Source organism: Triturus cristatus, chromosome 2_1 (assembly GCF_964204655.1).
Source record: "Triturus cristatus chromosome 2_1, aTriCri1.1, whole genome shotgun sequence".
NCBI lineage: Eukaryota > Metazoa > Chordata > Amphibia > Caudata > Salamandridae > Triturus > Triturus cristatus.
The window spans coordinates 228,076,045-228,090,634 of NC_140581.1; the positions used below are offsets into that span (position 1 = coordinate 228,076,045).

A 14,590-nucleotide genomic window follows, 5' to 3' on the forward strand; every position below is an offset into this window, starting at 1 on the left:
ACTTCGGCCTCTGTTATTTTGGTCTCCATATGTTCCCGCTGGGCTGGCGGAAAAGTGGGGAGGTGGGCCTGGTCTAACCAAGCCTCCCTGGCCAAGTGGTCATTAACGATATCTTCCTTATATATATTTTGAAAAAACTCCTGAAAGGCACTCCCTATTTCTGTGGTGCTGGATCTGGCCCTGACTTCCCCGGCCCCTTTCATCTCCTTGATGTATTTCTTGGCCTGATCAGCTTTTATTTTCCAGGCCAAAATTTTCCCTGCCGCCTCTCCATACTCGAAATGTGATAGCTTAGATGCCTCCCATCTCTTGGCCACCCTGCCTTGGAGTAGGTTTTCAAGCTTTACCTTCAGCACTACCCGCTTCTCCTGTTCCTCTATTGAAAGTGATCCGGGTTTCAATTCTATCTGCCTGAGATCCTGCTCTATATTGGTAACTGCTGCTCTATAGGTTTTACACCTATATGAAGCTCTATTTGTTATACAGCCTCTAAGAAAAGCTTTCAATGCTTCCCAAACAGTGACTATTGAGGCTGAATTTATATTGATGTCTAAGAACATACATGCCTCAGCAACAAAAAAGCAAATTTCCTCTTCTTCGAGCAGAATCGTGCGATCAAATTACCAGGATTTCTGCCTACTCTGCTGATGGTATAACAGAGTAAAAACAATGGCAGAATGGTCAGAGAAATGGGAGAGAATGTATGTTATGTCTCACAAGTCATCCTTCAGGTTATAGCTGAAGAAAGCATAATCAATTCTTGACTTGTGTTTATACTTGTAATTTTGGAAAGAGACCCCTGGAGTGTTACCCTCTCTCTGCCTCCATTCATCCACCAACCCCAGGTTAGACAGAATAGACCTAAGAGTTTGCCTAGATTTAGGTGTAGTTGTTGCTCTTGAGTTAACAGATTTGTCCAGCTTAGGATTTAAAACGATGTTAAAATCTCCCACCCAAACAATAGGATCTTGACATGCAATCAGGTGATTCTGAATTTTATCTAGAAATGAAGGGTCATCATGGTTCGGGCCGTAATACCCCACGAGGGTATAAACTAGCCCTATCAGCTGCACTCTTACCAAAAGCCATCTACCACTAAGGTCCTCTTTCTGATCCATAATTTGGGCACAGATCTGCTTTTTGAATATTATAAGTATCCCCCGTATATTGGCATTGTGGTCCGTACAAATAAACGTATCCACCCATTTTAAATTTTTCAACATGTCCTTAACCTCCTGTTTTAATAGGTGGGTCTCCTGTAAGACTATTATCTGCGCGGGAGAATCTTTTAAGTATTGTAAAATCCTATGTCTTCTAGCTCTCACCCGCAGGCCGTTGACATTCCAGGATATAAACTGCAGTCCAGTCATAGTGGATTAACCTTTGCTGTCCATCCTATCCTTCCACCTTTTAAACCCAGTTCTCTAGAACCATCCCTCCTTCGCCTCCCGATCTGCAAACCTATAAAGACTAAAGTATATGTTGTAAAAGATGCTGAGACAAACTTATGAGGACTTTTTAAAATTTCTCCCCCCCCTACCCCCGCCCCCGGAAAACCCTCCCATGTTGATACTGGCGTGGTGTTTTGCCAGTTGCGTCTGAAAAAGGACCATCCCTAAGCCCCCGACAAACTAAGTGAGGAGCGTTCCTCCAACTCATGAGCTGTAGTGTGGTAGGAAGAAAGTAGGAAAGTAGGAGGTGCGATGAAATAAAGTCGATAATGAAGAGAGGGGACCGCACCCCATACTACCCATCTTAACTTAGCTATCATGCTTATCGTCCCTTGTGAAATAAGTCCAAACCTTTTATTTATTTATTTATTTATTTTATCCCAGTTTTCCTTCCTTTTTTTCTTTTTTTCCTCCTTTTCCCTCCTACCTTGCGTATTGTATTTTATTTTATTATTTTTTGTTTTAATATGCTCTACTCATCCCTCCTTCTAGTGATGCAGGTCCTGTAAACTGGGGCAATTATCAGATTCTTCTTCTTGTATATAGCCCTAAATCAGGGGTGCTGCGGACTGATGGAAGCTATTAAATCTTCTGCTTCCTGAGGGGATCGTATATTATGCATTTTATTGTTGTACATCACCCTCAGGGATGCAGGAAATCTCATCTGAACGGTTGCCCCTAATGTTCTGAACTTGTCCATTTTTTGGCCTAGTTCCCACTGTCTATCCAGGGTAGTTTTAGACAGATCTGACCGAATCTCAAAAGAGAAGCCAGTGGCCGTCACTGATTTAGCTTTTAACGCTAGATTAAGGATTTTCTCCTTAAGGGAATAAGTCATAAAGTTGACCAGGATCTTTCTTGGTTTCACTCTCCCGGGGTTAAGGCGGAAAGGGTCTCTATGGATCCTCTGAACTTCCCCCTCGAGACTTTCACCCGATTCCTCAAGATTGAGTGAGCTTTTTAATAGGGCCACCACGAATGCTTTGATATCGCTACCCTCCTTTCCTTCTGGTATTTTTAGTAAGCGAAGGTTATTTCTTCTGGAGTAATTTTCCAGGGATTCCACTTTCTCCTTCATCACGTCACCTTCCTTTAACAAGGATTGGATCTTGGTCTCCGCAGACTCCAGAGTAGATTCCAAGCGTCCTACCGAAATTTCCAGATGGTCTGTTCTTTCGCGGAGGCCGTCCACCTTCTTTTCGAGGACCTCGCAGACCGCCCTGATCTCATTCTGGTTGCTTTTAGACTGTGCAAAGCCGCACCTAATCTCCTCCCTCATAGTGCTCAGGAGTGACTCCAAAGTACCACTGATCTCACCCCCTTCTCCGGAGGGATCGCTGTTGATTATGTTAGTGGACTCTCCAACTCCCCCATTGTGTGCCGTGAGTGATCCAGTCCCCCCAGGGACCAGCGGGGGCGTCAAAGTCTCCTCTGGGACGACCATAGTGGGTCTAACCCCCGGCGACTTGACCACCCCAAGTGTGTCCTCATGGGGGGTGTCGGCCTTACTAATGTCACTCATAGGTCCTTCCAAAGTTCCGGCTATATCACTGATGACCTCGGAGCCGAGTTGTATGTCCAGAATTTGGGGCCGTACCCTGAAGTATGAGAGCAGTGAGGGGGTGATAAGAATATTTCTTTTGCCTTCTCTCTCAACTGAATAGGCTTTGGTGTTTGATTTAATCGGAATAGCCACGCTACCTCTTTTTTTATCCACTGGAACCTCCAGTACTTTTGAAGATACTGTCATAGATTGTTGGGGGACTTTAAGACTACTACGATGTTTATCCGCAATGAATACGGGGCCTTTCCCCCTCCTTCTAATCTTGCCTCCTTTCTCTGAAGGTGTCGTACCAGTGGGATTCTGAGTGGGTATGTGGGTCCCTGGCGCCACTGCACCCTCCCCCCGTCCTTCCTTGTTACTACTCACCGCTTTGTAGTCCTTGGAGGGGCGAGGTATACCTGGGGAGTCTCTCACGACTCCCTGCTCTGTGACTGCTGCCGTGGCCGCTGTATTCTCCTCCAACTCACTGGGATGGCCTTCGCGTTGTTGGCTCCGGCAGCCCCCCCTCAGGAGCCCGCGAGCCGCCGCCCTGCGGCCACGTCTGAGCTCCACGGCTGCCTGCTCCCAGCGCAGGGAAGAGAAAGTGGAGGTCTTAAGACTGGGACTTCCACACATCGGCGCCGATCACTAAATGTGAATTCTGCACCAAAACGAAGGCAAACCCAAACAGGGCAAAAATACGCCGAAAAGACTGTGCGTTTGTTTAGAAAATCTCAGCCCGAGTCCGCACAGACCTCTGCAAAGACCTCCGCAAAGACCTCCATTAAAACTAACGGCTCCGGTAATTAGGTGCGACTCGCGGCTCTTCAGAAGCTCTGAGAGTTAGCAATGAAAAAACACAGTGACAGAGAGGCACATAGAACTAACTCGAGCCCGTGAAGACATTCCTCATAGAGAGGGCTCCGGTAACTTTTTTGCGCTGCTCACGACTCACGGCCTGACGGCTTGACGGAGGCTCGGAGGGTCCAAATCTGCTCGACGCGCGTACTGCCTAACCTGCGGTCGCCATGTTTTCCCCCAAATCAATCAATACTTATCAAAATATGTTTGTATAAATGAATTGTACCAACTACTGTTTTCAATTGATGAAATGATAGTGTTGACACTACCATTCTATCATCTGGATATTTGTGGCTCCCTAGTGATATCAACTTTGTTGTCATGGGGGGAGGGCATTATTAGAATGTTATTTAGAGAGTGTTGAATTTGTTTGCTTTTGAATGTATGAGCACGTATTGGTCTGATTGAATGGGTGTGTTGTAGTGTGTCTGTTGCTCCTGGGCAATTTGTGTATTCGTTATTATTTATTAATCATTATATATTCGTGCTTTGTGTGATTTAATATAATACATTTGAAGTAATTGATTTGACACTCCTGTGTTCTGTTCCGTGGGGGGGCAGGTTTTTGCACGTGTGTAAACATATTAGTGACGAATACCACTTTAATTATAGTTTTCGGGCAGTGGGGTTTTTCCTTGTTGGTATCACATCTCCAAATATGTCTGCGAAAAATAAAGACATATTTGACTATGTCTGTGTTCTGTTATAATCTGAATGTTTGTGGCTCTCAACGTACAGCTTTCATCACTTAATATGTTACTCTATCTCTCTTAATTTTTCTTAATACAGACCTACCAAGTTGATTTGAAGCCAAATGGGTCTGACTTAGTGGTCACAAATGAAAACAAGAGGGAATATATTGAGTGAGTATATTTTTTAACACTATTCCTATTCCTCCATTTCATAATTTAAAATTTGTGTACCTAAGTGTAAATGCAATAGAGTCTACTGAAAGTATGAATGTTATTGGCATATTAGGTTAATCAGTTAAACCACTCATTGTAAATGTACTCTATAAAGTTAGTCATTTAGATTACAGGAGCAGAGCACATATAATGTGGCTTACTGACCAGCAATACAATTTTAACCCTAAATTGGTTGGTATTGGTAGCAAAAGTATAATTTCATGTTATTGAATCTTGGGGATAAATGAATTATTATAATTTATGACTTTTGAAGAGCAACCCCCTTCAGGCCATAACCTACCTTAAACTTGTATTGTGAGTCACTGCCTTTAACTCCACTATAGGCACTCATCTCACATAGTTCTCATAGAACCCAATTAACTATGTTTTTTCATAGAGAGCACTCTGTTGATTAGGACCAGTCCATATCTTAATATTGAGCAGTTGAGTATTGTAAAGCACGCTATCACCCGCGAGGGTATCCAGACACTGAGTGGTGTGTGTGTGTCTAGCCCTGCCTATGGTCGGTTGGTTAATTGAAAAGCCATGTGTCTCTTTTAGGTATTTTGTTTATATAGAATGCATGTTTGTTAGATTATTATGTAGACATTTCAAAATGACCTCTATGAAGCAGTAGTATGTAAAACGGATGCTGTCCGGTGCATAAATCAAGAAAATCAATCACATATTTTAAAGTGCATTGTAAGTCATATAGAAATAAACTAGTCATACAGTAAAACTGGCATTAAGTCATGTGGCTTACATACTCCTGACTTGTATTGTACCATTTTATAGCATTTTGTATCCCTCCCAAGACCAATTCATCTAAAAGATTTCAAAATATAATTAAATATGAAGAGGAAGCAGCTAGGTTGGGCATACCTAAATATTCAGTGCAAATGGGTTCCACGTGTTTGCTATGGTAACCATTAAGGTTCAACTTCTAAATCTGGCCTGTTGCCTTTCATGGATGAAGAACAATGAGTCCACATACGAATACAAAAGCCTTTTGTGAATGTTGGACTGGATCAAGCAACCGTAGAACCTTGTGGAGAAATCTGAATGTCTTTAACATCAGGCTTGGAAGTCTTATGTTTAATTGTGCATAGCCAAGCTGGTTGTGCATGGCCCCCTAAGATCTAAACGTAATTTTTGGGACCAGAAGCTATACAGATAATCCTGTGTTTGACTGACTGCAGTTTGTAAGATACATTTTGGACGTCTCTCCTCATCATTGTATGATGCTGTAGGAGAATTGCTAGAGTAAACATTTTGAAGGGACTTGGAGAGAAGGACTGATACCGACAAGCCATGATCCCTAATGTATGCATTATTGTACAACTTGAAAGCCCTACGTGTTTACTTCAAATTTTGAACAGGCTAGAAAGTTAATTTTGGTTATGTGTATTTGTTTTCCTTTCAAAGTACAAAAACAAATAGTTTCGTAGCTTTGCTTTTACATGCAAAGTATTGGAGGACATTTAGATTTGTTTTACTTTCCTCAAAATTATAAACCTCACCAAGTGTCTCTTCACACTCGTACCATATTAGTAATTGCACTGTTGAGAAATAAGTCCGATTAATAACACATTGTAGTGTGTCAATTACTTTGTCGGCTCAGATTCTAGACAATGCCGCTCTGTTAATCATTAGTTTATAGCAGAAATGATCTTTAAAAAGGACTTTGATCTCTAACGCAAGAAAATAAAACGCCATAATCAGGTCAATTGTGAAGTTATTTGTACATTTTCTGTTACTATAATGTCCCTTTAAGCATGCAGCAAAATTGTATTTTAGTTAATATACATTAATGCATTTTTTGACACACCTAACAATCTTAAACTGGACAAATAGCAACCAATCTGTCGGATACTGATTGTTTTCTAATGCACCTTTTTCTATTTCCAAAGCTTAGTCATCCAGTGGAGATTTGTCAACCGGGTTCAGAAACAGATGAATGCTTTCCTTGAGGTAGGACCTTAAAAGCATGGTGTTCTCTCATATCGTGAATCCTTTAGCAGAGTTTGAACAACGTTTTCCTTTGAGGTGGCCCAGCAGTTCTTTCTGCTTTTTAAAGAATTGTTTTTGTATCAGTGTACTCTTCTAGCTACTATTGCTAACTACTTTTGCTTGTGTCTGTACACCTTCTGCCATAGATCTTAACACTGCATCAATTATTCTTGCATCTGGGAAAATGTAATTCTATTTAACACAGTCTTTAATAATACTGAAAGGAGAATAACTTTCTTAAGCTAACAAATAATTGCATTTGCTGTCTGCACAACATTGGTCCCCTCTCTCCATTCTACCTGAACTCTTAAATATTAGTTATCATTGATCTATATTAGCCTTATAATAGTACAATACTTTAAAAAATATGTAGGTTTTCATGTACTGGATTGATTGGCTGTTATACTAGGCGCACTGCTTTTTAGGTTGTAGTATACCTTGCAAATACATATTGGGAAAATGCTGAAAGCTTTCCTAGGAATGTATTCCGCCCATTGCTTACCATTGGCTTTATGTTTTGTAACTCACATTTTCTTACTTTCTATTAGCTGACTTAATTTGTTTCTGGCTGTCCAGCGTGTCTTTGTCCCTCCTCTGGAGCATCACCTGTTTAACACCTATCGGACTGGCTCCTTATATTCTTCCACGAGTGCTCGCTTTCTGGGAACTTGTTTTCTTTTTCATAAAGCACTCCACAAGAGTACATTTGTTTTCCGTTTTTCTTTCCTCTCGGTTAGTTTAGGAAGCAATAAACGTGCTGTATTTCTTTGCAAAGGTTTCCAGTCTTTCTGCTTGACTGATTCTACTTCTCTCTGCCACTACCAGTTAATCAATCTCTCATGCCTACGGGCAACAATTTTTGGTCTATGGGCTTTTTATTGTGGTCAGTTTTATTTACTAATAGCATAACTTAACCAATCCTATTCCTCAATTTAACGCCCATATCATATACGCTGGAAGTAGGGGAGTGGGGTTTGTGGAAGCACCCCTGTAATAACCATGCTGGGGTTTAGAAGTGAATGAGCAACAAACAGGCCTTTAAATATTCTTTTTATTTTGTTACATTTGCTGTCCATTCAAATACAGAGGTGAAATGTCAGGCACTTTCTTGCGAGAAAGGTTGGTGTTTACTTTTCTTTCTCTGACTGCAAAGTGAAAGGATGTATGTGACAATCCTGCTTGGGTACTTGGAGGGTGACAGGAAAGGCTGTAACATGTTATTTTTTCTAGCCCACAACAAAATGTAATGCCAGTAAATATTTGAGTATATCAACATTAGGAAAGCACAAATGTAGCACTTTTTTTTTGTAATTCTGAAGTGTAGCGAAAACCAATATTTTAATACGATCAATACAAATCAATACACCAGGTGATTCTCATTTCCACATATTCTTGTTTGTGCTCTGTCTAGTTTTCTCAGTAACGCTGTATGTCTGTGCGAATGTAATGGTAATTTCAATTGGAAATATTTTTTTCTGAAATGGCAGTGTGCTACCACAACATGCATACTCCACTGTACGTCACTCTACCTCACTCCACTCTGACACTCCACCCTATGCCACTGTACTCCATTCTGACACACTACACCACACCATTCTGACACTCCATTCTGACACTCTATTCTATGACCTTTAACTCCACTCCATAGCACTCTCCTCTATGCCACTCTACTTTGCTCTGCAACACTGTACTCTGCTTTACAACATTCTACTCATGCAACTTCACTGTATAACATGACACTCTACAACACTCCATTCTTCGACATTGCACTCTACTCCATGCCACTCTACTCCACACCACTCTCCTAAACCATTAACTTTTAGCCATGCTGAACAGCAGCCACGCTGGTGTACAACATGGCTAATACACATTGGCAAAGCCAATAACTCTACCATAGATGAGACCTATTAGCTTTGCCAATGCTTTTTGTTCCTTGTTTTGGATATGTCTTTTTGTCTGGCTTCCTATCTCAAAATCTTGCTCTCACTCTTACGCTTTCTCTTTCCTACCCTCTGTCTCTCGCTGTGTATCTGTCTTGATGTCTCCTTTCTTCTCTAGCCATTGTGTTATGTCTAGTTTGCTCACTAGCTGCCTTTGTATTTCTCCCTTTCTGTTGGTTTTCCTCACTTCTTCTTTTATTAACTCTGCCTTAGTCCACCATTTGAGACTGGACAGCTAACTGGCAAGATGTAAAAATACAAAAGGGTCACAAAAAAAGAACATGACCACCTAGACTCTTTAGGGCGGTTATATTGTTTCTCACCTTAACTCCAGAAGGAACTCCAGTCCCAGCTGTTAATCCAGTTTTTGCCCGAGTCAAACTCAAGTTCCACAACATCTGCCTCTCATGTGGCCATGTTACAACAATTCTGGCTTAAATAAGGATCTTTGCTCCCTCTATGCAACCACTTTCTGCACTTTGTGTGCTGATGAATGCTTATATTTTATCATGTGTTCGAACTAGCCAAGAGTCCAGTGTACAACACTGATGACTTGTAGAGCTAGAACTGTGTAATTAAGAAGACCTTAATTTAAATAAATAGTAAAGTAAGGGTTCTTCCCACACCTTAGTAAATCCTACATGCCGATCTATGCATGGTATTTTTGGTTAGACATAAACCTACCATAACTTGTCTTCGTTTGCATGCATTGTACTATCGTTTTATATTCCTTATTAGGACTAACAACGAAATATTCCAATCTTTGTTAGCTCGCATTACGCCTTGTTATTCATCTACATAATGCTATGTCAGTGTTCTACATTGCATGTGCCCTTAATGCTTTTGCACCCAAATGTTAACATTTTACATTTGATTGTACTTTTGTTTCATATTTCTTTGACAGGATCTTTGCTCTACTGCTTTGGTGAAATCATAAAACACGCAGACTCTTTAAAGACCTCAATTTTCCTCCTATCATCCGGGGCCTATCTAAAAAAATATATTCCTACCTGCTTACTGGTTTACTACTTGGATCGCCTACTTGGTCTAAAATGTCATGGTTGTTTGTGCTCCAACAGTGTCCACATGTGTGTGATTGATGAGGTGGTAGACTGCTGCTCTACCCAGCTGCCTTTTTTGGTATAAAATGGATTTAAAATGTTCTGCTGCCACCTTGGTCTGAGCAGCACAAATGAAGTGAAGGGACTGGAGGTTGGTTCTACTTCTAGAGAATACTGATCTGCTTTTTAGGTCCTGCAGTTGCCAGAAGTGCTATGCTCAGCGCCGTCTTCATTGTGCAGCATTCTAGTCTGCTGCTCCATTGGTGCTTTCTGTTAACTAAATTTCCACAAAGCCCCAGTAACCGCTTTGTAGCTGCACCAAGCAGTCCCCTTTTACGTCTCGCCAGAGAACTCTGTAAGCAACTAGAAACAAAGGACCACATTTATTGGAAGGGGAATGGGACATCTGTCCCATATGCCCACATCGCGTTTGTTGGTTCATTAAGAACAAGAAAACAGCCACCATACACTGTCAGCTCCAGGATTAGATAAAACCTCTCAGAAGAGCTTCTGCCTTGTAACATAGCATCAGATGGCCTGTTTTAATTAGGATAGCCCGTCTGAAGCTATGCCCCGGGTCCCCAATACGAATAGCACACAGTCATCCTGCAAGCAATGGGACAAACATGCCAGCTTTTCTGGGACATTGTTGTTTTCTCCCAAGATTAAACAACCGTGCCCCTTAAGATGAGCTAGTTTTCTGTCCGCAGAAATTTCATTTTTCGTTTTTGTGTATTTACTGGAGCCCTGCGAGCATTCGATTGACTAACTGTACAGATCAACACTTCAAGCATTGGTAATATTCTCTTGATAAGGATTTCAATGATATGCTTTGCATTATGTACCTGCATTCTCATTTAATTCCAGAGCCCATGACCATCTTTAACATTTCATGTTTGCTGGCAACTTTATTAATAATCCTATTCACTGATACTAAGGCAGTGGCTGTTAATCCAATGTGCTGTGACTCCTATTTAGCTTTAACTCCCCTATTATGACAGATCTCATGACAACCAATCAAGTGATTTTGCATTATTAATCCCAGCTTCTTATTCTGGATCTAGAGGACCAATTTCCCTGCTCAGCATTATGGAAACAAACTGTTCGTAGCATGTGTGACAGTAAATAAATATGCTCTGCATACATGCTCCTGTATTTAGTGTTGGGCTTGGACATCCATGTTGCAACGTATGGCTGTACCTACTTCCTCCTTTGGTCGACAATACACATGAGCACAATGCATTTTAAATTGTTTTTTATTTTATTTGTTTTTTGCCATTGGATTCGGATGTGGACCGAACAGAGTTTCTTTTTCTTAAGCAATTTTAGGGCCCAGAAGGTTCAGTTACAACACTGACGTAAAGGAAATACAGTCTGCATTTCAATTAATTTCCATCATGCTACTTCACCTGACACCTTTGGAGGACGCCTAGCTACTGATCAATGCCCAGGGACCTGGGGCTCTTTTTTCCTCACCCATTCACGGACCATGTGTCCTCCCTCTACACCATAAAATGTAGGCCAGAAGGGGGTGATGGAACTGACATACTTCCAGCATAGGTCCTGGTGCCATTCGAAGTTGCATCACCACAACATTGGCAGTTTGTGCCTTTTTCTCGACAACCATGCCGCCTGCAAATTCTGTCTTGCCTTCCACTTCAAGAAGACCCTATGGTAGTGCAGAGAGAGGCATTGAGCACACCGCAAAATGTACCATCGGACATCCCCTGATACTGTACATCTTAGCAAATGAAGAAGCATTTGGCACCAGAGCAGGTAATGATGCAGGTCCATCCAACGTCATGGCAGTGCAGCCATCGCCTAGCTTCAAGAGTTTCCTCGAACGGCTCCAAACACAAAGAATAATATTAAAAGGAACCAGTGTGGAAGCAAGCTGGTCCTCGCACCAAGGCTCATTCACGAGGAAAAGGGCTCCCAAGTGTGGATGTACAGTCCAATTTTCACGGCATGATAAAATCTGTCCTAGAGAATTTCCAGGAGCCAGTAAAGGTGAGAAAGGTAACGCCTACGATGGAGAAAAAATACAAGTTCTCACCTAGCGACCCTCTCTACATCAAGGTTCAGGTCTCCCCCGTGGCCTTGGTGGTCCATACCTTTCACAAGTGAGCCTTTGCCTAAACCACAGGCCACATCCCCCGCCTGATAAGGAAACTAAAAGTTGACTCTGTGAGTAGAGATAGGGACTGCCACACACTGCTGCAGATCCAGTTCTGTCAGACATTCCTACAGGTACGACCAGTCTCAATGGAAGGAGATGCTGGAACCTGTGAAGCACCTACCAGCTGAGTCCACAAAGAGTTAGGAGGAAATGGTGTCCAAAAACAAGAACATTTTGAATGCCAGCATTCGTATTGCGCTTGCCGCTGCGGTCATGGACCCCAAGGGTATTTTCACCAGCACCCTCCTCAGTATGACCTGTCTGGCTTAGCATTTCTGAGTTCAAACCCAAAGTGCAGCAGCATCGCCTTAGCCGCCTGTTTTATGAGAACATCTCTTTCGCCCCCATGTTGATGAGATGCTCAAAAAGATAAAAAAAAGGGCCACAGTGTTACCAAAGACAGCAGCACAACCTTCACCAGTAGGAAGGTAGGAGTTACACTTAAAGAGCATTTGGGGAAAACAAGTCCACCACCCCCCTCCCCTACTTATTTGCCAAAGAGATTCCCTACAGACTGTCTCATCCCCTCAGTAACAAGGATCTCGGTCTTGAGTTTTAGAACACTGTACAACGTCCATGTCTGGATAGAGAACTGTCTTTGAGGCAGTTGGTGTTACTAGGCTTTTGATCATCAAACCTTATTAAACTGAGTGTCATTTGTGTTGTAGAGTGCTCGAAACCCAAATGACGTTTTTTCCAGTTCACAAACTAAGTTTATTGGGACAAATGTCCATAAAACATTCTAAAACAGTAAAAGCAGTTACATAGTAAGACATACTAAAACCAGAAGTAAACAAATAAAACGCCTACTTATTCTAGACTATTTTTAAAACGCTGCCTAACAAAAATCATGAATCGTGCAATTCCTACTGCAACATCCATAAAACATGTTTCAGACAGTAGCCCCATTGCATCCAACCTCGAATATGTTTGATATTTTAAAAATAGGGGTCTTATAAACGTAATATGAGCAGACTTATAAAAGATACAGTCCATGAGAACATGATACAAGGAACATTTCGCATTCAGGAGACACATACTGAAACCTTTTTTGTCTCAAACATCATTATGCCATTAACACTTGACAAAAAGTGGATTACAGGCCAGCCTCACTTTTAAAATGTCATTGCATGGCTTTAGGTCAGGTAACGACCAATAGGGAAAAACAGCTTGCCAGCCAAATGTGAAGCTTATGGAAGGTTTCGCCCTCAAGTAGGCCATATCCAATGTACAGTCTACCTTTATAGGTGATTCCCTCAGAATTGGTGTGTTTGGAAAGGGAGTTCAAATTCAAATTGTACCACATAAAGAATGAATTATTTTACGTCCTCTATCCTTAGGCAAATATCACTTGCCCACTTCTTTCGCTACACAGAATTTCTTCCCAGCATAACCAAGAAACCTTTAACACTTCTTTATATAAAGATATCGTATTGAGAAACCTCAAAATGCATGAATTTGCCTGCAGATGCCAAGGAACCTAATTCAATTCCCTCCTTTTACTCTGTATCATGTTTCCTGGTGGAAGCGACAATAACCTTCTTAGGACACCCCCTTCACCATATCCCAGTTACAGTAGAGATATAAAGTGCAAACATCTCTGCCCCATACTGCACCAGGATGGGAGAGGTGGGGCGGTGTCAATTTCCCTTCATAGACTTTAATAAGAGGAATGAATGCCAAGTCCCCCATACCTCTGGTGAGCATCCCACTTTAAATTCCTATAAAAAGTCAACCCTAAGTACTTATAGAAGTCCTCCACTCCCATCACTAGTTTATTCAAAACCCATTCCAAGGAATTGTGTTTACTGTATTCATCAAGGCAATCCATCTTGCTTTGCAAAGCAATCAGGGCATATTCTAACAAAATCAAATCATCCGCATATAGCAGTCATGAGATATGCCATTCCCCAACTTTTGGAGGGAATGGTTTTGATCATTTTAAGGCTGCAGGTAAGTCTGCCAAAAATAGACTGAAAAGCAACGGAGCCAAGAGACGCCCTTGACGCAGTTAGAATCTTTTATAATAATCTCCCGGTCTTGTCAAGTTCCACCTGTGCCCAGCTATCAGTATTTAATGCCTGGATCACACTGAGTAGTTCAGATGGTATCTTCCAGGAGCAGAGTTTTTCCCAAAGCAGACCCCTGTCAACTGTATTGAAAGCCATACGGAAATCAATAAAACAGCAGCATAACCTATGATTAAGTTTCAAAGATTTGCGAATAATAGCCCTAAGAGCAAAGCAGTGATCTATGGTAGAGTGAGTCTCCTGGAACCCTCCCTGAATAACGTGGATAATCTTATTCGCTCGTGCCCTTTCATCTAAGTGTGAGAATAACACTTTTGAAAACATCTTCTTGGAGATATACAGGCGGCTAATCAATCTATAATGTGAGAGATGCAAGCCCTTCCCTTTTTTTTGTATTGGTTTCACTGTGAAGCCGCTCCACTGTGGGGGATACTGTCCCGTCATGACTATTCAGCAAAACAAACATGACAAGACCCTAGCCCACCAATCGCTGTTTGTCTTAATCAAGATTGCTGATATATTGTCTGGTCCAGCGACTCTTGTTAACTTAATATGGTCAGTTACTGACCATATCTCTTTTCCAAAGACTCATCTGGGCCTCATATCCTTA

General features: G+C 41.6%; 1 protein-coding gene across 25 annotated transcripts in view; it reads left to right on the plus strand.

The window, feature by feature from the left end:
- Positions 1–14,590, plus strand: part of NEDD4L (NEDD4 like E3 ubiquitin protein ligase) — a 1,669,848-nt gene that overhangs the window by 1,512,999 nt on the left and 142,259 nt on the right. For all 25 annotated transcript variants that reach the window (XM_085630299.1, XM_085630340.1, XM_085630265.1 and 22 more), the window contains 2 exons: positions 4,645–4,718; positions 6,671–6,731. In XM_085630299.1, coding sequence (XP_085486425.1) covers positions 4,645–4,718; positions 6,671–6,731 — 135 coding nt within the window. The remainder of the gene's footprint in view (positions 1–4,644; positions 4,719–6,670; positions 6,732–14,590) is intronic.